General features: G+C 41.3%; 1 protein-coding gene and 1 long non-coding RNA gene across 2 annotated transcripts; one reads left to right on the forward strand and one right to left on the reverse strand.

Moving 5' to 3' along the window:
* Positions 1-5720: 5720 nt before the first annotated feature.
* Positions 5721-10550, reverse strand: EIF3F (eukaryotic translation initiation factor 3 subunit F). Its single transcript, XM_079311909.1, has 8 exons — positions 10193-10550; positions 10023-10093; positions 9814-9893; positions 8613-8750; positions 7451-7542; positions 7107-7243; positions 6856-6969; positions 5721-6113 (listed from the first exon to the last, which is right to left on the reverse strand). The coding sequence occupies exons 1-8, from the start codon at positions 10533-10535 to the stop codon at positions 6036-6038; spliced, it is 1053 nt and encodes a 350-aa protein (XP_079168035.1). The 5' UTR covers positions 10536-10550; the 3' UTR covers positions 5721-6035.
* An 11036-nt stretch (positions 10551-21586) lies between these two features.
* Positions 21587-27008, forward strand: LOC306805249. The gene is made up of 4 exons (XR_013775167.1): positions 21587-21793; positions 22106-22222; positions 24089-24343; positions 26470-27008. It is a non-coding gene; the product is annotated as an uncharacterized lncRNA (long non-coding RNA).
* Positions 27009-27662: the final 654 nt, after the last annotated feature.

Genomic DNA, 27662 nt, shown 5'->3' on the forward strand with positions numbered 1-27662 from the left:
CCTAATGCCTGTAGTTTTAAGTCAAATCTGTAATCCACTAACACATGAGTCTTTAGGTCAAGATCATTGTCCAGTAGCTGTCAGGGAGTCCATCAAGTCACGCAGGCCACCAGAATGCATGTAACAGGCAAAGAATATAAAAGGCCTAAGTGCATGGAGCTGGAGGAGCTGCTCCTTTTGCTGTACTTACTGAAGACCAGGATCTAGGTCCCAAAAGGACACGAAGGTAAGATTGTCTGACTACTACATACATTTTTTCTAGAAAGAAACCTTAATTGTAGTTACTTGCATGTAATTATGAGGAGTGCGCTTACTGTTTGTTTCTGTCTGCTGTAATGTTTATTCATATTATACTTTGAATAGACATTACACACACATAGTCCTTTCTTTACCTGATGTTAATTATTCATAAGACATTCTGACAAACAAGATAAAATTTATGAAATATTCACCTATGATATTATGCATCAGTTACTTGATTTTAAAAATCCCCTTTTTTGTTTATGACAAAGATGTTAGCAGTTTAGAGACTATTTCAATGCAAGTAGCTTTGGTTCCTTCCTGTTACCTGGTACAGCACTTCAGCTCTAGAAGAAATAACAACCACTGTTCTATTTGTCTGTAAAACAGCATGAAGTGCAGGCAGCAGAAAATAGGTGGGTAATAATTTACCATGCTTGCTCGCTTCAAATGAAGAGCACCTAAAGCCACATGAATCTAATAGATTACCTATCCAGGAAAATTGGGCTTGTTCTCTCTTGTTTGCCCAGAACACATCAGGAGTGGCGTTAAGAATTTAATCCTCACAGCATTCTTCATCTGACAATCTGAGTGCATGTCTACTTTATGTCATCACATTTCTTTTAGGACAGGTATATATTTTAATCCTTGTTTCCATGAGAACCAAGTGCATTTATAAAATGCACAGGTTTTTTTTGATTTTTTTTTTTCATTTAGTGGACTGTTTTGATTTGAGTTACTCAAGAAAAGAACAATTTGTTTTAAAACAAATTCCTTCCTTTTTGTGTAAAAGGAAGAAGAGAATATTTTTAACAAAATTACATGTATCTGAACAATCTGTTAAATGCATTGAATGTTTATGTATCAACAAGAATGTTTGGAATTACTTTTTTAAAGCATCCAATGGAATCATTGTGGTCATCTAATTTCACTCTCTGTATTTAGGGAAATCCCTTGGCTTGTTACTATACCTAGAGCCTACACATTTAGGAAAGCTTCTAAAACCCCATGCAGAGTCAAGACCGCTTCTCATTATTAGAAAATTCAAGTTTTGTGGAGCGACAACTTTTGTTCTTCTCTTTTGTAATATTCTTGCATCTGATCCTACGGCATAGTACTGGACAGAATTCTGGTCTGGAGTGACTTGGCTCAACTACATAGTTGTGCTGAGTGCTATCAAAAGAGCTGAAACAAACCCTTTTTTTCCAGAGTAATTTATTGTTGGTGATGTAGGTGGCTAAAGCATTGCTGCTTCTCTGTTCTTCATATCCTGCTTGGAACATTATTTCCCACTTAAGTAATATAAAGTACTACTTTTGGTGTTCTACTCCAGCCAATATAATTAAATTAAAAACAAAACCTTTCCCCAAGTTTGTTGTAAGAACTAGTCAGCTTTGAACCATAGGTCAAAGTGCAACAAACCCACAAGATACTGCAGTGGTCCAAGTCTGCATGATGTACTAAAAATACTTTTCCTGTTAGACAGCCTTGTGACTGCAGTTATTAAAATGCACGGTCCCATAGGCTTTGAATGAACCTTCCCTGTGTGCAGGGAGCAGAGCAAGCACAGCTCACTTCAGGAGGAGCCCTGGGTTTGGTTAGCTGCTCAAGGGAGTCACTGCCCCATGAGTCACATCAGTGCTCCACCCGCCCTGCTCTGAACACCAGGGTTTCAACACTACCCTTACAGCTGAGTTACCAACCAGTCTCTAGTTCCATTGTGAGGAAAGCCAAATGAAGTTTTACCCTTGCTCAAAGCACAGAACAGCAGCTTGTTCTGCTTAACTGCTCTAGAAGGGTTGTGTGTCCAACCTTTTCACATCAGCCTTCCAAGCTTTAGGATTAAACCCATGAATTTCAGGTATAAGGGACATATGTCCACAGGTTCACAAAAATTACACACCAAAGCACTGCCTCCTCTTGTCTGTGTAGAAGAGATTACAGGCAGCCTTGCCTCTGATAAACCACAGTTGTAGTAATTACCAAAAAAAAGAGAAATAGCCTTTAATGGATTGCAGCTGTGACTGGAAAAAATCGGTGTGATGAAAGGGGTGGCGTAGCTAGTTAGGGAGGGGCTTGGAGGTAGAGGAGCCCCTCTAGAGGAAGGAAGGCTCCAGAGAGACCCAAAGAAGAATGAAAGAAGGAAGAGAGTTGCTGCTGTAAAAGATCTGCTATGTGGTCAGGCTGGATGTGATGGAGTTAGTACCTGCTGTTGGAGCCTGCAGTCACAGCTGAGCTGGTCAAGCCTGTGTTCAGAGTCTGCAAACCAATACTTGCAGTCATGGTCCAGCAGGAAATAGCCAGCAGTCAGAGTCTGCAGCTGGGCCCAAGGATCTTGCTGTAGCAGAGTCAGGATGGATAATCTGTAAGGAAGATTAAACTGGGACTCTTTTCATGTTGCTGAACGAGAGTCTGTGTCTTGGCTCGTTTCTACCCCTAACGAGAGATCTTCTGCAACATCCTCTTTGCAGCAGGTTTAAGTGTTCTGCCAAGAAGCTGAAGTGGCTTAACTAAAAGGCAGATCTAGTGGCCTTCATCCCAATACATGCTAATAATCAGCAAATGAAGTTGCTATTCTGGCAACAAGGATTTAAGTTTCAAATTGGAGATAACAGAAAAAGGTTTGTTATTCCCAACAATATAGAACTTTTTTCTGCTGAGTCTTGTCAGTTAAAAACTAGTGGACCGCTACTTATTCCTCCTGAATTCTTATGAAGGTATTTCATAAATATAAATAAGATATTTTATCCTGCAAGTATCCATTTTGATAACAAACAGTGCACTTTCATGTACTTGTGTGTTTTACATGCTCTTTCAGAGTTATGAACCAGCACTATGCTGGGAAGATGTCAAAACAAACATAATGACTGTGTACTAATTAAACTGCTGATTGTCCAAAGTCACCGTGCTCACTGCAAAACCCATAAAATTTCATTGCCTTTTACTGCCCAGAGGTGCTTGGCTGAAACTCTCCTCCTTTGTTGAAGCTGTCTGAGGAAGGCCCAAGGTTACAAGCAGATGGATTTGATGGAACATTCTTCCAAGTTATACCAAAAGAGAACAAGAGAATCAGTTGTAACACTGAACTCTGTCCTGAATATTATGTGTATTGAGGAAAACAGCTGTTCAAGAACTTTATGGTGAGATAAAAAAAACCCAAGATGAGCTCAATTAAGCCAGGATTAAAAAAAAAAAAAATCTAAAGATCATAAATATTTTAACTTTCTCAATAATTTACATAATTTGGACTATTACTTGAGTCCTGTGAGCTAATAAAAGAGTTGTTTGAACAAGGTATTTTAAAGCCTAATATTTACCAGGAAAATATGTACACTGCCAGAAATAAATATAATACAGTAATGTCCAGGACTTTATACTCATTCAGAGAAGTCATCTAAGAAAAGAAAATGCTGAATGCATCACAGAGGATGGAGGTTTTTTATTGTATTGGTGAGATCACTAATATGACTAAATACAATATACAGAAGAATACCAGAGAATTCTCTATCCTGACTGTGTAAAACTAATTTGGTCAATTAATTTGCAATATGTACTCATTCTGAACAAATATAAGACAAAAAAAAACCTTAAGAAACCCCAAACAAACAACAACAACAAACAGCAACCACCCAAACCACCCCCCCAAAAAAAAAAAAAAAAATTTACAAATCAATGCAGAGTTAAAGCTTGAAATTCTTGGTGATGTTTCTTGACTCCCAAGCTTTTTCCACCAGATTTTCTATTGAACTTCAAGGCTTTAGACAGATTCCTTCAGAGTGGAACAATTCTAATAGAATATATTTGGCAATTTCTGTCAACATTTTACAACTCCAAAGAAGGAATGCCTTGGAGGTAACAGCACAGCTCAGGCTTTACAATTAAAGCAAAATGATTGTGTTTGCAGTGCTGTCCTTCATAAAAGTGGTCACTGAAATTTGAAATCAGACATTCAGAACTCCAGGGGCAAAGTGAAGATCACCATGTGTCCATTCAGAAGGACAGAACAGATGGAATCACAGTTTTTAAAAAGGAAACTTTTCCTCCTCCACTTCCAAGCATTTGGCAATGTCCTGTCTCACAAAGGTCTCAATTCCAGGACGTTGGTCACTTGCAATGCCTCACCTTTCAGTGAATCTTTCTGCCTAGAAAGACATAACCTCAGTCCCCTATCACATATCTTCATTAGTCTGCAGCTGCTTGCAAGGACTGGCAAATCCACAATGGTCACAATTGTTCTTCTTGGAACTTTGCTTTTTGTGCACACCAGCTTATAAAACAACAAAGAATTTTAACACTCTAAAAGCTGAATAGCTTTCTTTTTGTTTTCTTCCTTTTCCAAACAGGGAGTGGTAAAGAGTTTCCTGCCAGGAGAGATCAGAGAAAGAATATTTTGCTTCCTCCCCTGCAACTTCTTTGCAGTAATTATTCAGTTTATCCAACTTGCTGCTTCCTCTTTTCCTCCATTCATGTTAAAACTTTCTTCAAAACACACCTTGATCTGAAAATTTCAAAACATTAAATGTCTGAACTTAATATTCTTAAGTTTAAAAGAGAGAAAGGAAAGCAAAACATTTTTATTCAGACTAATAAAAAACCAGAGTTGAGTTCTAATACTTATTTAATGATCACAAATTTTCAATAGATGAGGATCTTTGCTGGACCTTCAGTTTTTACTTACATTGACTTTGCAATTAGAATTTAGCAGAGTCACTGGGGGAACTCTCTAGATTCGAACAACTAATACAGGATCTATAGATTTGTAATCTGAGTCTTATTCTTGAATTAAGATGGCAAATTACCAAATTACTTTGGAGAGCACTCTCTTTGCCTACTTCAATTTCAAATTCATTCACCAAACTAGATACAGTCATTAGTAAGGTGGGAACAGTTTTGTTGTAGAAAAGGGATGCTTTAACTTTGTTAAAGCAGAATACCCCCTCTGCACAGCTGAACTGTAAGACAGCCTTCTAAAGGTAATGTTACAGCTGGTATTTGTATTGGCTTTCTTCCAGTTGGAACTCACTTAACATGAAACATGTCTTGGGGGGGAAATTGGGCTTTTCTTCACATAATTTTAACAGAAGTACAGTGTTACGGAATAGAAAATTCCTATCTGGCAGCACCCAACTTTTATCCTCAAATCTCTCCCTTTCCCAAACAATCAGAAAATAATGATATGCATAGAAGTGATACCATAAACTAAATTTATTGTCTTGTAGTCTGTCAGTACCCTGCTGAAGGGATATACACAGCTAATAAACCAGAGATCATTCTGCAGTCCTTCATGGTAAAGCATATTATATGCAGAACAAATCCCCACACTTTCAGTGTGCTTTAACAATTAGAAAAAGAACCTGCAAAGAACTGGAATTCACTCACATGCACTCTTCCTTTCTTGATGCCCTCCTACCCTCCCCCCATTATCAAAAATGGATTCATTACACAATAAATGAGAAAGTTTTTTTTCTGGACAGAAACCATTGTTGCCACTGCAATGGAACTTTTATTCCAAATACATTCTTACAATAAAGCTGTATTTTGTTATACAAGTAGACAAACCCAGGAGACAAAAGATGCTCGTATTCCATATTTTAAAATACCAGGCCCAACTGAACTGCAGCCATTCCCATTAATTTCCTACAGCATGGTAGGGATTTTTCAGAGCCATGGAAATAATGATGTAAACCATGTCATGTTGGTAATTAAATTACAGTCCAAAGAAATTTCTAACACCACAGAAAAGTGTATCTGCACATTCTTCAGGCTCCTTCAAGTGTAAGGTGGCAAAAGTTTCTTTATAAACTCAGAAGTTTTTCATTGAGAGCAATCTGTGACTGTGTGAGATTTGCCAAGTAGGTTACCATCAGCAGGTCCTGAAAGGGAGGAAAAAAAAAAGTGATCAGAAATATTAACAAATCATAGCTTATTAGATAACTGAATTTTTAACATCTGGAAAGCATTTTACAATCAGCTACAAGAAACATCCGTAGTCCTGAAAAGTCCTATCCTGAAGAATGCTTCCCTTGCAGGAAGCTTTTGGTATTCCTGGAATACAAAATACTGCTTGTAAAATTTTAACTCTGAGTTCACCCATGTTAACCAGACAAGTCAAAGGGTATAAAAATTAAAAATTAGTTCTGGTCTTACAGACTGTGGGTGAACAACACATTCAGAAACTTAAGTTTTCTAAAGATCTGTTACAGAAATCAAATAGAATGCTAAAACCTTGTTCATGTCATAAGCATTATGCAGAGAGACAGACCTCCAGCTCAGGCAAAAGAATCTGGCAAGTCACCAGTTATGGCTGAAATAAAAATTACTTCAATTTGATAATTCATACTGTCCAATCAATATGAAAGAAGAATTGGTACTGGTTTTCAGATGACCTGCAAAATTCCTAAGTCCTTCATACTTTTATCTGCAGTTGATTGCAAGATAATGGTGAGTTTCTTTATCCACCCTCAGCCCCTAAAACACCAGATTATTGATAATAAAAAAGCTGTATTTTCTATTAGCACGTCTGTATGAAAAGATAGATCACAGACAAATTTGCACCTGTATGACAAATTTGCAATATTGTTAGCAAGGCACAGAAAAAATTCATTATGATCTTACATTGATATTGCTGTTCAGCATGGTCTCAAAGTCCTCTGGTGAAATCTTTGGCACTTGGTTAATAAGATCCATCAGGAAGCGCCCGACAGTGTTGTCAGCAGCCACTTTGCCAGACTAAGCATAAGAAACACACACTTCAGCATAAGTGGGACTCAAAGTTTATGGCCCAGAAAGAGACATAACAAAGAAAAAAGCAAGATGCACAAGTTAACATCAAGCTTTTTTTCTGGCTGATGAAAAGCTGGCCTTACCAACACATCCTCAGCATACTGCAGCACCATGGTCAGGGTATCCTGGATCCTGGCTGAGGCTGACCCCACCTGCTGTAAGTCACTGGACAAGCCAATCACTCGATTGGGGCTAAAGCAGGTCTTCATGATAAGATCCACTGAAAGCAAAAGGAGGATCAGTGAAAAAAACTGACTGCCACAGAAATCAGTTTAAACCCCTAACTTGAAGATTTTTTAGGTCAGCTTCAGCAAGACAGTCTGATTACCAGTAAAACTCACAGAATGGCAGTTTTACCAAGGTAAAAGAAGCATTTGAACATTGTCACAACAATGGTAATAAACCAAAATAGGAAGAAAGCATTCACCTCCTATCCGCTCTGTATCATAATAAACATATTTCACTGTTAGGGGTGTGAACATCACGCCCATAGTTTTACCAGGGACTCCCATTGGGGCACTAGAAAAAGAAAAAAGAACAACAGAACATTTTCAGCATGGACATACATAAGGGAAGAAGGAAGAGATTTCCATCTCAATGATCTCTGTTAGCACTAGAGCGTGAACATGAGTATGTTACTCATTCTCACCAAAATCAGCAATTTTAAGACCCAAGGATAATTGAGGACAGGAAATCAGTTCTGGCATGCTATTAATTGCTCTTTTTCATCCAAGAATACTCCTAGCTGGTTTGACGTCAGCATGAATGCATGAAGAACTATCAGCCAAAGTTCCTTCTGGCCTTTAGAGAAGGTGCTCTCCTATCCTGAAATACTTCATGCTTTAAGAAATTACTGAAACAACAAGCAATGACAAGCAACAACAATGACAAAATTAAACTACCAAGTACTTTCAACACCTTTATTATACTTATTATTCAAGGTAGTTGAAGTCCATGTACGCTTTGAGTAAGATGTCATGGAACAGCTCCCGTTTTAAAGAAGCACAGTCAGGAGACAGTACTTTCTCTACATAGAAAAGGGGTTTTTCCTTACAGAGCAGAGCTCTTCAGCCAATATCGGGAGGAATTCAGTGAGGTGGAAGAATTGAATTTCTCAATATTTAATCTCCATTGTTAATTGCTAAGAATGATGGGGTAAAGAGGAAGAAAGACCCATCAAGAAGATGCTGTTTGAATTGTTCTAACCACAGTAATTCTCTGACTTGTGTAAGTGCACTGCTGAGCAATAAACCCTATGGCTACAGGCTAGCATTCAGTAGTGTGATGGAAGTTAGTGACATTACTGCTAGCGGTGTGAACCCTGTGAAATCTCCCAAAGATGTTCTGAAAATTGTTAATTAAGTCACAGTCCTACACCCCAATGAGGTTGCAGTTAATGAAGTCTTTCAGCCTACATACAATGGTCAAGACATTCCAATGAGAAGTAACTATGATCCCTGGCTCACCATTATGCTTAACTACTGCACGATATTGTCACACTGCACCCACTTCATTTCTTGTTACCCTGATGGGGCATCTCTCAGTATTTCAGATTGCCCCCCTCCCAGAAATGCAGCCTCCCAGAGTACCTGACATAGGCTTTAATGCTCATGCGTGAATTCTGGAGACTTGTGTCCACAGTGAGGTGGATTGGATTGTGTGCTTCCCGGCTGTAATACTCGTGGATCAGGACTGAGTGCTCCGTGATGTCGTGACCTGTAGCATACCTTCAAAAGAACACACGTTGAAGAGCCATTCTTCCAACACTCAAGTGCACTATGTCTTGTATTGTTGGTATTTAACAGGTTTGGATCCTAAACCACAGACTTGCAAACACTGAGCTATAGCCAAACAAGTGTTTTAACTAAGAATTTTTTAGTTTATGGTCACTTATCCCTAAAATTGTAGGAATCACAGGCTGAGCACACCCATGCCCAAAATAAGCTCAGGACCAGTGTTGTAGTACCAGCCATAAAATATCAGAAAATTGACATCAGACAACCAATATTCAGTTCTCTGTCACTGTGTTCTAGACCAGTTTTTTTCATCTGTGTAAGTCAAAGCATAGCAAACAAACTTGAATGAATTTTGTCTTCCACAAATCACACATCCTTCTGCATGAGGTCTAACTTGTTAATCTAGCTCCTTTAATTGCTCTACAATTAGCATCTCACATCCTCAGGGAAACTGCTGTCACTGGAACTGCACTCTGCTGTGCCATTAGAAGGCTGTTGAGGAAGCTTGCTCCACAGGAATAAAATGAAGTCATCTTGTAGCATCAGAGGGGCATGAAAAGAGTGATAAATACACTGTGTCACACACTCAGACACAGACTCTGTTTCCTTAACACCGTACTGATCTTGTTTCACATCCCACACACAGGTACTTCCAGCAGAGAACTAAGTACTCAAACTGGTATAAGATTCCTCGTAATGCCTTTGGTACATTAAAAGCCCTTTTTGTATTCTCCCTTCTTTTTTCACTTAACTTCCATGGCACAGGTTGTGTTACAGATAGTAGGTTCTTCTAACAAAGCCGTACACATTCTCTAACACATCACTCCTCTGTGATACCTTGCTAGACACAAACAAAACAAAATCCTTTAAGTCTCTAATACCATCTCTTCTGTTTATGAGCTGCAGGAGCTTTATCACTGACTGTGTAACAATACTTGCAAGATTTGGCTGTCAGGCATTAGTGCTTCTGCTTCTCCATCTGTGACAAAGTGAATTATGTATTTATGTAATGTAAGGAATCAACAGAAGTACTTGCATGTGAAGGAGAACTTACCAGCCCAAGATGATCTCGCTAGGAGACACCTTCTTGTGCAACTCATACATGTTTTTGGCGAATTCCATATCCACAGCCACCTGAGAAACGGGAGAGTGCGGAGACAGCTGGTTACAGGGTGCTTAGCCCGGAGGGCAGCGCGGGCACAGGCCGCCAGCAGCGGATCGCGGGGGTCGCGCCCGCCGAGAGAACCCCGCTCCGCCCTGTACCTCATCCTCGGACTCGTTGTGCGGGACGGAGAAGCAGTTGGTGACCTCCACCGAGTGCTTGTCCACGGTCCCTGCGGGAGGGAGAGAGGGAGGGAGGGTAAGGGGGCGCCGCGGGGAGGGCGGGCGCTGCCCCGAGGCTGCGGCGGGCCGGGCCGAGCGGCGGCTCTTACCCAGCAGCGTCCCGATGACCCGCGCCGCGCCCTCGTTGCGCCGCTCGAAGCTGTCCACGATGGAGGCGAGCACAACCGGGTGCAGCCGCACCACGCGGCCGCCGGGGAAGGGGCCCGAGAGCGCGGCTGACAGTGGCGCGGCGGGTGGCGGGGCCGGCGCGGCGGGAGGGGTCGGCGCGGGCGCGGGAGGAGCGCTCCCCGCCGGGACGGTGGGAGTCGCCGTCGGGCTCTGCGGCGGGGCGGCCGCCGGAGGAGCCGCGCCGGGAGCCGTGGCCGCCATTTTGCAAGAGAAAGGCTGGGTCGTCCGTAGCGTCAGTAATTGGCTGACCGGAACGTCTGTCATGCAGCGCAGCCTCCCTATTGGCGAGACGGGCCAGCTAAGGCCATTTGTTAGCCAATCCGGGGCATCTCGATGAGGGCAGACGCTCTGATTGGAGGAAGCGCGCACCGTCTGTGACTGAACCTTACTCTTATTCCCACCCTCGCGGGGCCGGAAAGTTTCTCAATTGGGCTCTCGCATTCCCCGCCTCCGTGCTGCCCGCTCTCCTATTGGCCAGCAGCGCCCACCCCGCCAGTTTTTGAGGCCGTTTATTGGCTGCGGAGATGCCGCTCAGCGCTGCGCAGGGAGGCGGCGGGGTCGCGCCCGGTGTGCCGGGCTGCGCGCTCGCTGGCGGGGCTGCGTGAGCGCCCTCGTGCGGGCGGGCCGGGGCTCGGGGCGCTGTGAGGGCACAGGCGGCGGGGCCGGGGCTGCCTCACGGCTGGGGGCTGTGGAGCTGCAAACGCAGCGCCCCGGGAAGGTGCTCCAGCAGGGCTGGCCTATACAGCCCCTGCGGTCTTGGTCCTGTGAGACAGGCCATAGAAGAGTAAGTGATTGTCAGGAAATGCGTTACCCCTATCCAAGGTTTAGGGACTACCCAACAAATTCACTTATTGGATGACACTTGCCGTGTGTTCAGCCCCGAGCACTAAGCTGTGCGGGTGGGGCAGGTGGGCTGAGGTGTGAATGCCCGTGGCAGCCCGCAGCTTCCTCCTGAGGGGAGGCCGAGGGGCAGGCACCGTGTCTGTGGGGACAGTGACGGGAGCTGAGGGAATGGCCTGAAGATGTGTCAGGGGAGATTTAGCTTGGGTATCAGAAAAAGGCCCCGCACCCAGAGGGTGTTTGGGCACTGGAACAGGGTCCCCAGGGCAGTGGTCGCAGCTGACAGAGCTCAAAAAGTGTTTGACCACTCTCTGAGGCACATGGTGTGACTCGGGGATGGTGCTGTGCACAGCCAGGATTTGGACCAGTGGGTTCCTTCCACCTGAGAATATTTTGTGAAATGAGACATGTATGCTTTCAATAGCTGCTAAGAGAACTGGATTCTTTCAGAACTTTGTTTTCTCTTTGTTAACCATTTTATCATGATGGATGGCTTTTGGAGTTTTCTCTGCTTCATTAGTTGAGGCCTGAACGTCATCAGTTAATGAGCAGCTTCAACTGTGTCATTGAAGAAGGTTCCTGAGTATAAAAGAAGCACCTCAATAAAAGGATTACACATTCTGCCTACGTGGAAGCAGTTTGCTTCTCTTACATAAGTGGGTAACACCTTTCAAAACTACAAAGGAGAGCTAATGCATAGGAGCATGAACAGATTTTATCTCTTCATAAAAACACTTCCAGGTCTGTGTACCAGTAAAAACTAGATCTCCTATTCTTAGGCTTTCTCTGTGCAGCCTTCTTTTCTTGTGGGTATGGCTGGGTCAAATGGCATAAAGCTTTAAAATGTTTCTGTTCCCAGAGCTTTGATGTGTCATTGAGAAGTCTAATGTGTGAGGTGTTCTTGTTAGAGAGTAGTTGTTTGATCTTATTCTTGTTTGCATCAAACTGGGCTTGGTGCTTAATTTGGCATAGTCACTGCAGAGTCATGTGGAGCAAGAAAGGCTCCGTAAGAGCCCACTATACTTTTATATTTTCACCTTAAAAACTGGGCAACTTAATATGAAGCAGCAGTTGTACTTCAAAACTACACAGGGTGCTGGAGTGTATGTAGTGAGTGAAGATGGACAACTTGTATCTCAAAAGTCAAAGATCAATGGTTGGCTCATTACAAAGCCCACTTAATACAAACACTGTATAAATCTAGTGATAAGAAAATCAATCGTGGTTGTGCGGGGAGCAGATGTGTCCAAGCTGCAAAACTTTTTTTCCTTGCTAAATGACTGCTGAAAAAATGAAGACCTTTACAATTAACATTATTAAATTTGTTTCACAAAGTACCAGTTTACTTTTAGAGGAGGATAGATATACTTATGAATATGTATTGATGAAAACTTGACATCTATCTACTGATATGATTAAGATGTTGGGATACTACCCCACTGTGGTAGAATTTGAGTGCCTAGAGGGACACAGAAAACACATTCACATGTGCATATGGATCAGCATGGTGACTCAGGGCCTTCTGATTTTACAGTTTCCCTTCATCTGATTTTGGTGGTGAATATAATTATCCCCAAGCTCTGCTCTTGTATAATTTCTCTTTATAGTCCTTGATTGTGACTGAGTCATTATTACTGCATTTGCTGTCATGTCAGCTGCATTTTCACTGATGATGTGTAATTTCTTTATCGGTAGCCATCTTCTTATCTTGTTTATATTACTGGAATTAACATAATTTCTTGCTCTAGGGGATATTTGTTACATTGCATTGCAGGTAAAATATAATATCTACAATTGATTTGATTCATCATTTCAGGATGTAGTTTTGTCTGGTTAGTTTCATGGGATTGACTATGCTATTTTTATTCCTTTATTATAAGAAAGATTTCCCGTTATACATTCTGTCTACAAGGTTGGAAGAAGATACAGTTGGGTGACCCAAACTGATGTTCCAAAGGGATATTCCAGACCATATGACACCATTTTCAGTATATAAAGTAGGAGAAGAAGGAAGAAGTGGAGGATGTTGGGAGTGATATTTTTTTGTTTTCCCAAGTAATGGGTGCAGGTGATGGGATCCTGCTTTCCTGGAGATGGCTGAGCACCTGCCTGTTGCATGTAGGTAAAACCTTATAAAATAGGGGCCTTGTTACCCTTGTAAAATCGTGGCTCAGGCCTGCTACTTTGGCTAAGTAGAAGAGGACTATGGGAAAGTGACTCAGTGGAATTGGAGGTAGAAAAAACAAGTTATAAAACCATTATGTGTTCACATTGTTTATGGTGGTTGGTTGAATTACATTTGTTGTGCTTAAATGGAATGCACCTGATAAGGGGCTAACTGCTTGAAAAGGCCTGTTTTTTGCAATAAGGGGCTCTTGTACTTGCCTGGGGACTCTGCATTACTTGGCTTATAACACCTGCCTGTCCATGGGAAGCAGTGAGTCAATTCCTTGTTTTGTTTTGGTCTGTGTGTGTGGCTTTTGCTTTCCCTATTAAACTGTATCTCACCCCATGAGTTTTCCAGCTTTTACCCTTCTGAGTCTCTTCCCCATGGCACTAGTGGAGCTGTGAGTGAGAGGCTGTGTGCTTCTTGGCTGCTGCCTGGGCTTTAACCATACAGGGATCCATTAGTCCTGCCTTCTATCCAGGATTTTCATATGGTGCAGTCACGGACAATGGTTTCAGGTTTTGGGCTGTGAGGGGTTGGCTTGTTTGGGGGGGCGGGGGTGTCTCAGGTTTTTTCATAATAAAAAAAGGTAATTGTTCCCTTGTTTAGTCTTCATCAAATGTCTTAGATACTCCTGCATTTGGGATTGCCAGCAGATGGAAGATAGTTGTTGACAGCCACCAGCACAATGCATCAGCTGACTCAGCCTCATCCTTTCAGCAAAAAGGATTCAAGCCCTTCCCTGCTTCTGTGTAATGTTCTAAGGGACCACCTTAATTATCAGAGAAATAACACTGGCACACAGGACTACTGAGGTAATGCTTAGAGTGAAAATCTAAATATCACCTAAAAATAATGAGATGTAGTGTCAATTGTATATCATGTTGATAAAAGAATATACCTTTGCTAAAATTAGAGTGGCAATGAAAGTTGTCATTAGGTGATCAAAAATAGCACACTGGGGGCTGCCTGGTGCTTTTTAGTCACTGTAGGGAAATATAGAGATCCAAGCTGAAGTAAAAGTACACAATAAAACTTGCAGTGGAAACTAACAAAGAATAATGCCCACAGGCTGGCATTGGTAGGGCAACAGACACTTTCATGGTCAGTTTTGTACTCACTGAAGAAGGGAAAATGGAAACACATAATAAAGAATGGCTGTGGATATAAAAAAAGTATCCCAAACCCCAGACAAACCCCCAGTGGTACAAATGTTAGGCTCAAAAGTGTAGAAATTTTTTAATTGATGAAATATGTCCCAAAACCTATTTAGCTGCTTTTATTTAGTTCTTGCATGTAGAGTTCCACTGCTTCCAATGACCAGTGAAAAACCTGTCAAAAAAAAAGATGAGTGAAATACATTTAAAAACCACAGTAAAAGGCATTTTGATTTGAAAGGCAGATTTTTGATGTTGCAGTACCATAACCCCTCAGGCTTTAGTGGGAATGTATCAGCAATAACTTGGAACAGGCTCTTCAAGAAGAGAAAATGGGTGTGGTGGTGTGCTTTTTTGTTGTCATTTTTTAAGTTAATGCATACTGTTGGGATCCATGGCTAACTGCTTTTATTCCAAAAGTGGACATAACCCAAATTTGCACTAAGATTAGATTGGATATTAGGAAAAATTTACTCACTGAAAGGGTTGTCAAACATTGGAAAAGGGAAGTAGCATGTGCTGATGTGGCACTTGGGGAAATGGCTTTAGTGGTGGACTTAGTAGGGACAGGTTAGCAGCTGAATTTGATACTCTTAGAGGTCTTTTTACCATAAATGAATCTATGATACTGTGATATTCTGAAAGAGTCTTCTGTTTGTCTCACCATTCCTCTCCCATAGTCTGTACAGTCATGGGTTCACCCTATTTTCCTGGGTGTGTTCCTGACTGAAAACGCTAGTTCTTATATTCTATATTATCGCAGCAGTGTATTTATGGCGCGGACACCGGCAGATCTTACCGAAGGTGAGAAGGAAAGGTGTCCTTCCTGCTCTGAGAGCTGGCGCGGTGCCGGCGCTCCGGGGCCGCTCCCCGCCAGAGGGCGCGCGCCGCCCGCCGGGCCCCGCGGGGCGCTGCTGGGGCCGGGGGGGGTTCATTGCTGGGGCCGGGGGGGGGTTCATTGCTGGGGCCGGGGGGGGGTTCATTGCTGGGGCCGGGGGGGGGGTTCATTGCTGGGTCCGGGGGGGGTTCATTGCTGGGGCTGGGGTGGGGGTCCTTGCTGGGGCCGGGTGGGGTTCATTGCTGGGGCCGGGTGGGGTTCATTGCTGGGGCTGGGGGGGTTCATTGCTGGGGCTGGGGGGGGGGTTCATTGCTGGGGCTGGGGGGGGGGTTCATTGCTGGGGCTGGGGGGGGGGTTCATTGCTGGGGCCGGGGGGGGGGTTCATTGCTGGGGCCGGGGGGGGGGGGTTCATTGCTGGGGCCGGGGGGGGGGGGTTCATTGCTGGGGCTGGGGGGGGGGGGCTTGCTGGGGCCGGGGGGGGGGGGTTCATTGCTGGGGCTGGGGGGGTTCATTGCTGGGGCTGGGGTGGGGGTCCTTGCTGGGGCCGGGGGGGGTTCATTGCTGGGGCCGGGGGCACTGCTGGCACTGCGGCTCTGGTCGCCTCTGACACCAGCACATCACAGCCTGGTAACCACTTATTTCTAATTAATTGCTGACTTTGCTCTGTAGCTTTGAAGTAAGTAGCGTAAGTGGGAATTTGTGCACACAGCTTTTCCCACCAGTGTTTATTTCATGTCTTACACAGCAGCTTATTTGTTAAATTAGGAACATTAAGGTTGAATCAACCTGTTAATTTTACTTCCTCATAATTTATAAAATTCTACCTTAATTTCCCATAAGAATGTTATAGAGAAATTTACTTATGGATGTTAAGGCTATGCAACCTTAAGATGTGATATATGATAGTGTAACCCCAAATTTTACTGAAATATATGGAAATGAAAAGTATTTTAGGTCTTTGATGAGAGTGTGACCTCCTCAGTCTGTCAAGACATTCCTGGTTCTTGATGATCTATAATAATTATTATTTTCTGCTTTGGCTCAAATCATGGACAGTCACCTTTCGAATGAGAGGCATTTTATATATTATTTGTAATCAAAACTAAGATAGAATGTGCTTGTACTGACGTAGCAAGGCAGTTAGGTGCACTACTCTGCAGGATCAAGCCTTGTGTCTTTATGTGATATTCTTCCTGCCTACCCCATGCAGTGAGAACTGAAGAAAACCTAGATATGACTCTGGGCTTTTTTTTCTTCCCAGAGAGTATGGGGAATAGAAGTGTGGCTGCCCTACTGTCTTTTCCATGTAATCAACTTGAATAAGTAATGTCTGGCAGGCAGCCTTAAACACGGTGTTCCTTTGTCTGGTAACTTGCTGCTACTGTGTTTGACTTAAAAGCGTTTTTAACAGCGAAGAGCTGTGTCCTTGAATACCTGACATCCAAATAAAATTAAGTGTAATGCCACTGATAACAGATAAGTGTGAAAGTTCGTTTGCAGGTGGATTTCAAATGTTAAAAATTTCTAACACTTCTAACAGCTAATGTGTCAGTGTGCTATTTGTTGGGAAGATAATCTCTTTTTCCAGTTCCTTGTTCTTATACAATCACTTTATAGCTTAACTATTCCTACGACTAAGCATGTCCTTTTCCTTGGTGTCCTTTATGGCATGGGTCAAAATGACCATTGTCTGTACATTTCAGCCTAGACCAAAATTGCATATGTCCTCAAAAGTGCTGAACGAGATTTTTGAGACTGGCAATGTTTGCTGTGTCATTCAGCACAAACATGTGCTTTGGTGTCTTGAGACAAAATCTGCATGCAAAAGTGAGGTAACTAGAAGGGAAAATATATATTTCATTTGATGGTGGAGGGAGGCCTGCCAAGATATGGAATGGCAAAAATGTTGTTTTGTGAACTCCAATAATTATATGATTTTTATATCACCAGGGTCTGACAGTGTTTTCTGTCCCTTCACAGCTCAGCAGATTTTTTCCACTTTGAGGCAGCTGCATTGTGATGTGTTGGATGAATGAGTGGGCAGTATGGGAGAAGGTAAGAAGATAGTGATTTACATATAGAAATAGGAGCTGGAAAGGAACAGTGGGAATAGAACCCAGGGGACAGTTTCTGTGTAGGAGCCTGGGAGACCTGAGGGCCCAGTGCATTTCTGTTACTGGCATTTGGGTGATGTTAAGGCAATGTGTCTGTATAACTGAAAAAATATCAGAGACGTGCCTTGGCTAGTGCTTTAGCTCTTACAGTGTGAAGTGTTTGATAACAACTGGGATAGTATTACCCTCCTGTCTGTTCCACTGATTTGGGGGAGTCATTTATCCTTTAGATCTCAGTTTTCCAGTTCTGCAAAATATGACTTGATGATACTGTACAGGGTAGGTTTACATGTAGGATATGTACTGACAGTTTACTGAGGGAAGGCAGGAAAGACCTTACCCTTTGAGGAAACAGTTTTGAGAGGAAGCTGAAGAGGGCATTTTCTGGCCCAGAGACTGTGCACTTTGGAAAGGGAGGAAGTCTTCACCTAGCCTAAGGAGAAGGAGAACAGTATTGTGTCCATACTGTTTCCCAGTAATAAATAATTCTTCAGCTGAGATGAGTTCATGCTGCTGAGATCTCAGGTACAGCAGCAACATTTGATTTCATATTGTATCAAACCTTTCTCTTTGCTAAATGCTGTCCTAACCAATCTATCTGGATTTGAAATACCATGAGCACTGACATATCAATTTGCCTTCTACATTTTGATTGCCAATTTGCCTTTCTGCATCAGAAAGCATGATAAAGCATTGGCTGTGTAAACTGCATCAGGCTGGTTGGACTGATCTGCACAAACAAAGAGTTGATGCCAACTACCCAGCACTCCAGCTGAATCACAGGTCTTCACAGCACTGCTCAATTTGTTATTGTGGCAGAGGGGAGTACATAAATAGACTGTTCAGGTTTGATTTCCAGGCCCCTTCTGAAAAGTCAAATTTCTATTTGCAGCTACAACTTCACAGCTTTTACAGTGTAATTTGACATGAAAAGTTCAGAATTTCCATAGTTGCTTTTAGATTGTGGATTCTCTGTTCTAATTCTCTCAACATTTGGCATTTGCCATTTGCTATTCTGAATTACATCCCTTTATTTTTTTATTTTATTTTTTTTTCCCCATTGGAATGAAAAACAAGCTGATCCATCACTGAAATATCATCCCAGCCATTTTTTTCTGTAGCTACCAGCAAGGCTCCCTTCTGCCAATGGCACATTTATGGGAGATATCCCTCACCTTCCCTTATCTAGCTCTGTCTAGAAATCTTTCTTTTTTGTTTTTCTGTGTTTAAATTCCCTCTCTTGAAAAGTATCTCTCTCTGTGTGTTACTGCTTGTTGTTTCCCAGTTTGAAATCAACTAGCAGAACCCCAGAGGGTTTCTCAAACAGCTAACCATTAAACACAGTCAGGAACAAAGATCAATTGAAAACACATTTAGAATTAAGCTTCCTGGCCTGCTTTTAATTTCTTCAAGTCAGCATTGGGAGTTATTACTATGGTCAGTCTGGCCTTTTATTGTCCTATGGCTTATTCATACAAACTATCAACTTCAGGGATGCCCAACTGCTTTCTGGTTGGGTTGTGGTTTTTGTTTTTTTTAATTTTAATATCTTCAGATATTCCCAAAGTTATTAAAGGATTATGGGTTTAAATGCAGAAGGCATTAAATGGAATCATGTTATTGGAAACAGAACTATATTTATGAGTCCAGAGGGAGTTTGCAAGAAACTGACTTTACAAGGAGAATGTGGGTCATGGCACTTAAAGCTTCAGTAGCTTTCTTGAGTCTGGGATCTGGATTTCTGGCAGACTGAAATATTATTTCTGTATAGACATATAGAGACACAAAATGATATATAGCTCCAAAGGGTTTACAGTTCAGATAAAAATCAGGAATAGTCAGTGGTTTGGCTCAGCTTACCTATGGCTTTAGGGGACAGAAGAGGAAATCCTAAATGTAGTTTGTAGCAAGCTCTGGGCATTAAAAGGACTGAAGCACCTTCAGCTCTGTTTATAGTTGTCCTGATCCCTCAACTCTTTCTCTTGTGTAAGGTGCCATGTTACTGTCTTGCCATCAGAAGTATGATGACAAGCAGATAATTTTGTTGCAAATCTTGCAATAATTTCTAGGTATGGCTTTAGGTGGTTTTTTGGGGGGTTTTGGGGTTTTTTGTTTGTTAGTTTTTGGGAGGGGTTGTTTGTTTTGGTTTTTTGACTTTTCTGTGGTCTACTTTCACAGTTTAGGGGATTGTTAGGATATTTGAGTGTTAAAAGCTGATGGCAATATAGCATCACTGTCACACACCCCCATCAGACATCTCATGCTCTTGAGTCAGTATGCTGAATCTTTTTAAGGGAATAGCATTAGTGATAGCTTCAATATACAACGGGGTATTCATTGTGAATAATGGTAGCCTAGATTCAGCTAATTATATTTGCAGGGTGGTTTCCCTAAAAAGCAGATGTTGGACAGATGTTAGTCAGATGATCAGTCATGCTACCATCTACAGTAAATCTGAGAGCTGTGGGGGAAAAGGTAACACGTGGAACATATTTCTCATTTCTGTGGGAGCCTTGTACTTTTTTACAGGTATATAAAGACTCACAGAAATGTGTGAGTCGTTGGTTAAGAACGTTGGTAAGTCGTTGCTAAAGCTGGTGATGTTTGGCTACAGCAAGTAACAAAACTTCAGCTTGAAGTACTTGTTGCCCTTGGGTGACTCCGAATCCTGTAAGAGAACTCCCCAAAGATGATGAAACTGCATGTCAGCCAGAGTTTTGCAGAAACCCTTTTTTTAGGCTGTAACACTTCTTTGTTCTCTTTTTATTAATTTTCCTTGAAAACTTTTCTATATTTTTCTGTCTGCTTTCTCATGGCAGCTCTCTATGATGTGGCATGTCAATATCATGGGAAGAGTATTTCAATATTCTTCTGCAACTGAGGTACTCAAGCAGATCCAACTGTCTGCAAAGTGACTTGGAGCACAGTGCAGTATTTAACATGGCTTACATTGGGTAGTGTTCAGACTTTATCACCTTTGTTCAGCATGGGCACTAGAATCGTGTTTCCTGTGGAATAGCAAGCTTTTGTTAAGACATAATTCTGGCTTTGTAGCAGTACTGATTTTATTGTATCTTAGCTGTTGCTAAACACATTTGTTTTGTCAGCTGAAGTCAAATGCTATGCAAAGAGGACATGGTGCTTAATTGTTTTAAGCAATGTCCAGTTTGTGTCACCAAAAGTTCTGGGGTTTGGGATAGAACTTCTGCAAAGGCTCGAAAATTGCTCCATTAAAATGAAATCTTTGATTTCCATTGCCCTTTAATCGATACAAACCAGAGCTTCCAGGGATTGTAATAGTTTATCAAGTTGAATTTGGTTTTTTTTGCAACCCATTAAAATAAGTTGTTCTTGACAAAAACAATATTTTAAATATCTGCTCACAAGCACCGGGGCCAAAAGATTTCTATTTCATTTGGCAAAATACCTTCCCAAGAACAAGACTGTGACCTGAAGCAGAGCCAAAATAAGCTCTAACAGATGCTTAGCCTAGAAAGCACTAGACTGAATGGCTAAAATTGTTAGAGTCTATAGGAAAAGGGAAGGGCAGCTACCTCGTTCTGCTTCTGACTTGCTGTGTGGACAAGCTACACTCCTTCTGTTCTAGTGCTCTGCCAACAAGAGGACCCATCTCATCTGTCTGCCACCTCTTTAGCTTCTGGGCCTTCCATTTTTGGCTGTGAGGGCTGCTGCAGGCAATAACAGAGCTTCTTCTGTTCATAATAGCAGAGGAGTCTAATTTTGTCCTTTCCCAATAGATTCAGTTTAGCTTTAATTGTGAAAACTCTTTCAGAGACTTTGCTCTGGCCTTCCATTCATGCTTTCCATACTGCATCTAGCACTTGCACTTGAAAAAAATGTTTCAGATGCTCAGAAAATTCAATAATTACAAAATCTGTGTTCCTCCTGTGATGACTGAAGCTGATCTAATTTGCCACACATTTCTACTTGCCTTTCCACTTGCTAGTTCTGGCCCTTATCTGTCCTCATATAGTGCCATCTTTGCTCTGAGATCTGGTGAGAAAGTTAATAACTTTCTTGGTGTCTGTTGTTAGTGCCAATAAGAGGTGTGGCACTCTGAGGCAAGAAGAAAGCAGGACTCTGCTGGCCTGCAGTTCAGATTGGTTCAGGCTTTGTTAAAAGTACAGTCTGATGATGCTGTTCTGTAACAATTTCTGTGAAACTGCAGCTTAAACACTTGGTCATTCTCCAGATCCTGACAGTGAGAGGAGGTGAGGACAAAGAAACTGAACAGCTTTCCTGGGACACAGAGATGCCTGATCCATAACTAGAACTGAGATGATGGGTTCTTAAGTTGGACTGTAATCACAGAAATCACCAGGATATAAGCAGCTATTTGCTGCTCTTCTGGAGACAGTCAATCAGTCTGGATAGCTTTGTTCAAGGTAAGAAATACCATGTGTCAGTGATCAAGAGAAAAGCTAAATAAATGGTGTTTGTGCTGCAGTACAGGTTGGGGCAGATTCTTATCTCATTGATGGTGGTACTTGCCTGGGTAGGCCTTCTATCTAGTGTAATTGACACCAGAATGTCTTGTGAAATTAAAATTTACTAGAGCTTGAGGCAGAGAGAAGAGCAAGTGGCAAAGATATTGGCCCTGTTCATACCCTATTCATACATCTCTAAATTCAAAGAAGCACATGTTTGTATGTGCAACTTTATTTGGACTGGCTTTGACATTGGGTTTCTTCCCTCAGCAAAGTTCAGAAGGAGCTCTGCCTTTACTGCTCCTGTGAAGCCTGTGCCCATGGAAAAAACACAGTATGCTTGATCTCCTTTGCATAAACTCCAGCATGGCTCAATCCAAAGAACAGGTAATCTCATTCCATAACTGTTACCATCTGAGATCCAAGATCCCCACGGAGAATAGTGGCAAAGAAATATTGCTGAAAAAAGAGTAATTTCCACTTAAAAATACTCAGCATATGCTTTCTCAGAAGCATGCTGTGATGTGATATATATTAAACTAAGTTAATATTAGTGGCCACAGAGCAGTCCTAATGAACAGGAGATGTCCTTTGAAAGGTTTTTGTTCACTACTTTTTCAATATCTTCTCTTGGGGGGTTCCAAAAACACTGACTTGGATTTGGCACAGTCCTGGTAAATTATTATCCTGATATTACTCTAATGAGTTGGTATGAGCATGGGGATAGCAGACAAAGCCCTTGGGATGTTATGATTCAGGGGAAGCCACTGAGAAGCTCAGCTTGATTAAGAGCATCTGATTCTCTCTACAAGTCTGACATTGCACTAAATATGCATCAGCACTGTTCTACCAAGAATGCATCCTGGGAAAGAGCACTGCCACAAAAATCTTTTCTAGCTTTTCCTAGGATTCAGTTTGGCCACATCTTGAGCAAGATCACTGCATTGCCAACTGCTTGGTTTGTATGGCTTGGCTAGAGCTGCTTTTGGGAGATATTTGAGCTTTAATTTGCTCACTGCTCCAAACCTTGTGAGGTCTAGTAGAAGAGGAGGCTTTCTTCCTCCTATATTTAAAGAAGCCTCAGTGGGTTGCTCTAAATAACTGGGGTATTGGCTTCAGCTTCAAGTTAATGAAACCTAGCAACATGCTGTGGGATGCAGCATCTGATGGGCTATATAGTTGTTCAGTCTCTGTGAAAGAACAAGTCAGCTTCCAGTACCTGATTTTAAGCAGCTCCTCCAAGTTTAGTTAAGAATCTGCATTTAACAGTGAGAAATCTAGGACATAAATAAGTTGTTGAGATTTCATCAATCTGCAGCTCGATCTACTTGCTTTAATGTAACTGTAAGGAACTCTGTCCTCATAGAGGGACTAAGCATAATCTGACACCAGTTGTCTGTCTGTAAACATAAACAAAATCACAACAAGTAAGGCATGCTGATGATTGCTTAGAAAATGCCAGGAAAAGTTAGGTGGTTCAAGCAGCAGCAGGCACGTTACTCTCTAATGAGGCAATTTCTTTTCCAGACTGGTTTGACCTCAGGTTGTATTCTTTATTCTCTTATCAGAATTGGTCATCTCTGAGTCCAGAACAATATTTTTAAATGGCTGTATCATTTATCACTGTTTTTCTCTCCATCTCTGGCATTGTGAAACACTTCAATTCAACAAAACCCAAATTGCTGAAAACCCAAACCTCTTTTCTGTACTTGTAGGGTGATTAAGTGCTACCTTTAAGAAACCATTTGCAATGCCCCAAATGCTTACTGATGCTCTAACAAACCAAATGACAAGCAGTGTTTATTCTTGAGCATTATTAACTTGAAGTATTTCTAGCTCATAGGGAATCTTAGCTCAAGTCTATACCAATTCAGAATATAACCAGGGTTCCCAGTTACCTGCAAATCAGAAATTTTTATGTAACCCTTGGAAGTTGCAATTGCTATATGAAATAATGTGTTTGCTTATTACACAATGAAGGGTTGAGCAAGCCAGAGCAGCTGATTATAACTGGGAAGCTTTGAGATTCCCAGTCCAGAGCTTCTGCTTTGTGAGGAGTGCTGAAAGCCCATAAGGTCTGTGCTTTACCTCAAATTCTCTAGGTTCTAGGTTATATTGGAAAATAAGAATAAGGGCCTTTATTGCCTGTAGTCCTGGTTAGTGTACTAAATTACTGGCTAAGTCAGACTAGACTGGAAATCAGAGTAGATAGTTCTTGAGCTAACTTGATTTCTTTTTTATATTTTTGACCAGATCTACCAGTGAGGTCCTACCTGCTTTTAGTCTTCTAGCAACTGGCAAAACAGAAGACTTGTGTGTATATAGAACTGTAACAAGATGTGTTTTTATGTGAAGAGGTACTTGGGTTTCTCAGTCCTGGGACTGGGTTGAAATTTAGCATAGAGAAGTACACTGGCAACTAGAGAAGAATTAAATACAGAAATTCACCTTATTTGGGATGCACGCTTGCACTGGGAATCTCTGATCCTGTTCTACTCTGTTTTTGGTGTGTGGGTCAGGAGTGAGGTGGGTGAGAACACTGATGGATAAACAAATAATAAGAGTTGCAGCTCATAGCAAGGTAGGGTGTGCTTAAAATATCTAGTATGACACAAATGAAACCACTTTCTTTTTTCCATTAAAGAGAAGCTAGTAATGTACCTATAAGCATTTTTTTCTGATTATCTTAATGGAGTGAGTCTGTAGAATGGGAGATACCCTGAATAAGGTTAGATATTGGGTTGTGAATAGGACAATGTGTTTTAGGGTAGTGAACTGTATGGTGTTCTTGGTCCAGTCAAGTTTCAGCTGCTTTTAGTTGATTTAAGGCTTTCTTGTATGAAAACTAGTTGTGATTCAGTCTCCTAAATCTTACTTCTGAAGTACTCTGTTCCAATATAAGGATTGTTGAAGGCCTGGGTTCATTCATCTGAATCTTCTAAAGCATTGGTGTCAGGTTGTTCAATGTGTTCCTTGAGCACTAATTTAGTCAAAAGTGTACAAATTTTCTTTATGTAAAAATGCAAGTGTTTCCCTCACAAACCATTGTAACTCCACCTAGCTATGTGAATCATCAGGATTAGTCAGCTGGTGGCAAAACATGGGGGAAAATAAGCTGTTTCTTACTTAGGAGTGACTTGTCTTTAAAGTTTTGGCACTTTTTAATTTTTCTTTTTTTATTTTTAATAACATTGTTTGTGTTGCATTTTAAAATATTATTGGGTTTTTCTGTCATTTTCTGTTTTCAGTTTTGCTGAGAAACTACAGTGTCATTTCTGTCCTATAGGGAGGACAGAAAGGAGTTAATCTTCCTTTATGTTATAAATAAATGATCTCATGTGGTAGGACTTTTAAGTCCCTGCTATTTGTAGCAGGAAAATAATGAGAGTTATATATCAGCTCTCTAGATGCTTGTCCATATGACTGAATGAGTTGGAAGTTGATGACTTTGTATTATAGTAATTTTGAGAACTTTATTTGGGCAAGTGGCTTTCTTTTTTGGGGTTCTTGAAATCTGGCAAATGTATGCAAAGCAAGCATGTGAATGTGAACTGCTATGTTCAGTTGGTTTTGGTTTACAGGCCAGCTGGTAATCCATATTTGCAATTCCTTCTCCACTATTGCAAGGGATGGGAAGATGACTGCACCACAGAGGTGTCTTCCCAAAGGAATAAAAACCCCCTGCTATTTAAAGTACCAAAACTAATTAGAAATAACACATTGCCCTGTATGTCATCTGTGACCTTTTCAGACTGAGGCATGCAGCTTGAGGACTGGTCCATGAACATCTGAAGAACTACCAGATCCACCCTCAATCCATCTCTGGGCAGTTTTACTGTCATCAGAGGAAGGGAACCAATTCTAGGAGCACACTCCCATGCAGGAACTCAAATAGGTGATCTTGATATTTTCAGCTCCCTAAGGAGACTGACCTTTCTGCCTCCACTTGCAGGAGCTCTGGCTGCCTTCTCTATGTGTCAGGGAGGGCAATGGGAGTGGTGTCTAATCTCTCCACAAAGCAATGTGGAACACCATAGTGTGTGGTATAGTTGAGGCCCCACAAGAAGAGATTTCTTGTAGCAGACAGTGGCAGGGCAGAGCTCACAGATGTAATGATGAGCCTGAGGCACTGCAAGGAAGAACCTTTTAAGTTTTATTTTATGCATATGAGGCTGTACTGTTTACCCACATTTTATGGGGCTTGTTTTTACCCATAGCAAGCACTGTTAGCAATATTTAGACAGATGTTCAAAGCATTGTCAGATATTTGAGACCAACAGTCAGCCTCAGTTTTGTTGACATGGTAATTGATGCTAAGAAAAATCAATCTATGAGGGCTTTTACAGCAGAGGATGCAGCTGTACAATAGCAAGGTAGGATTGGAGTCTGTTGACTTTATATATACAATGCCATTGATTTCAAGAGGTGTATTGTAATTTTGATTCCTAGAAGGCCATTTCTTTTCTTAGTATGGAAAAGGGATAAAATGGTTTCCTGGAGAGCTGGGAGCTAGGAGAAAGCTGGGAATTGGAGTGTGTCCAGTGGTGGTAGAGTGTAAAGACATCAAAATTCTGGAGATTTGGCTGTGAAATGTCTGAAGATAACTGGTGAGAAAGCTTTCTTCTTTGTTTCAGTGGAGTCCCAGGTGCTGAGGAAAAAGGAAGAAACTAAGAAAAGAAATGGAAGAACTTGTATGCAAGATTGCTTATGTTGGATTCTGGATGAACAGCAAGATCCAGTTTTCACTGCTGCTGGAAATTTTTAAACAGCAAGAAGATAAATCTGTGAAGAAGAAAACATACAAAGGTAGAAGATGGAGGTATATGAGAATCCTTGACATAGCTTAGAAACACTAAATTTGTCTTAGTGTATCTATTTGGTAAATCTTCTATTAGAATTCTTGCTGTTCCTCAGAAAATTCTGCAGACTTGTAAACCAGCTGTTTATTTCCTTCAGTCCCAATCTTATGTTTGCAAGAAAAGCATTTAGAAGCTTGAACTTCGACTGAATAATTTTTCCATTCCTTCAAATTGTGGTCACAGAATCTCATTACAAATTAACCATGGTATCTGAACTGCTGAATTTTTCTGCAATTTGTTCTATTACTGGGTGCTGTTAGACTGGAGAAAGGAAAAGTCCAGCAAAATAATATGAACAATTGTGTTGGTTTAAATATGCAGGTCCAACCACCCATTTCTTGTGATTTGTATTGTAACTGTGTGTTTTCATTTTCTGCTTATAAAATGTGACAAATGCTTTCTTCTTCCCATCATATATAAAGTTATATGCTCTTTAGGATGGTGACTTTTCCATTCACAGCATCCAGATGAACCTTTGTGTCCCTTAAGCACCCAATGCTGTTACCAAGAAAATGTTAAGTCTTTGGCCACTAGCTCACTATCCAAGCTGAACAGAATGGTCAATCTGCACTCACAGGGACCATATACTTAATGAAGTCTTGGTGTACAAAAAAGCTATTTCATGGTATTCTTGACATCACCTGTTCATCTTGACATTGTGGTGTTTCAGGTGGTTTTTCGGTTGTGTTTCTTTTTTGCAGCCAATTTGATTTTGAAGGGTGGGAAGGATGTTCTTTCTATGGTGTGCTTCTTCGTGGAGTATTCTGTTGCATTAGTAAGTTAAAAAAAAAAGAAAAATAGGAAAAATGAAGAGCCTATCTGGTCTAGCTCAAATGAAATGCAAATTTCACTGGCAGAGTTAACAGCCTTCCAAACTATGATTATTGCATGGATTAAACAGTTCTGTTCTGACATAGTATATGTCTAGCATTATATATTTATCTAAAAGATAATTGATTAAATTAAAG

This window comes from Erithacus rubecula, assembly GCF_903797595.1.
Source record: "Erithacus rubecula genome assembly, chromosome: 9".
Lineage (NCBI taxonomy): Eukaryota > Metazoa > Chordata > Aves > Passeriformes > Muscicapidae > Erithacus > Erithacus rubecula.

Bases quoted from the DNA above. Each gene is read 5' to 3' on its own strand.
- EIF3F (XM_079311909.1), bottom strand. From the start codon at position 10,535: ATGACAGACGTTCCGGTCAGCCAATTACTGACGCTACGGACGACCCAG. The intron at 9,894-10,022 runs GTACAGGGCGGA...CCCGTTTCTCAG, and splicing joins ACAACGAGTCCGAGGATGAG to GTGGCTGTGGATATGGAATT. The intron at 8,751-9,813 runs GTAAGTTCTCCT...GTTCTTTTGAAG, and splicing joins AGCGAGATCATCTTGGGCTG to GTATGCTACAGGTCACGACA.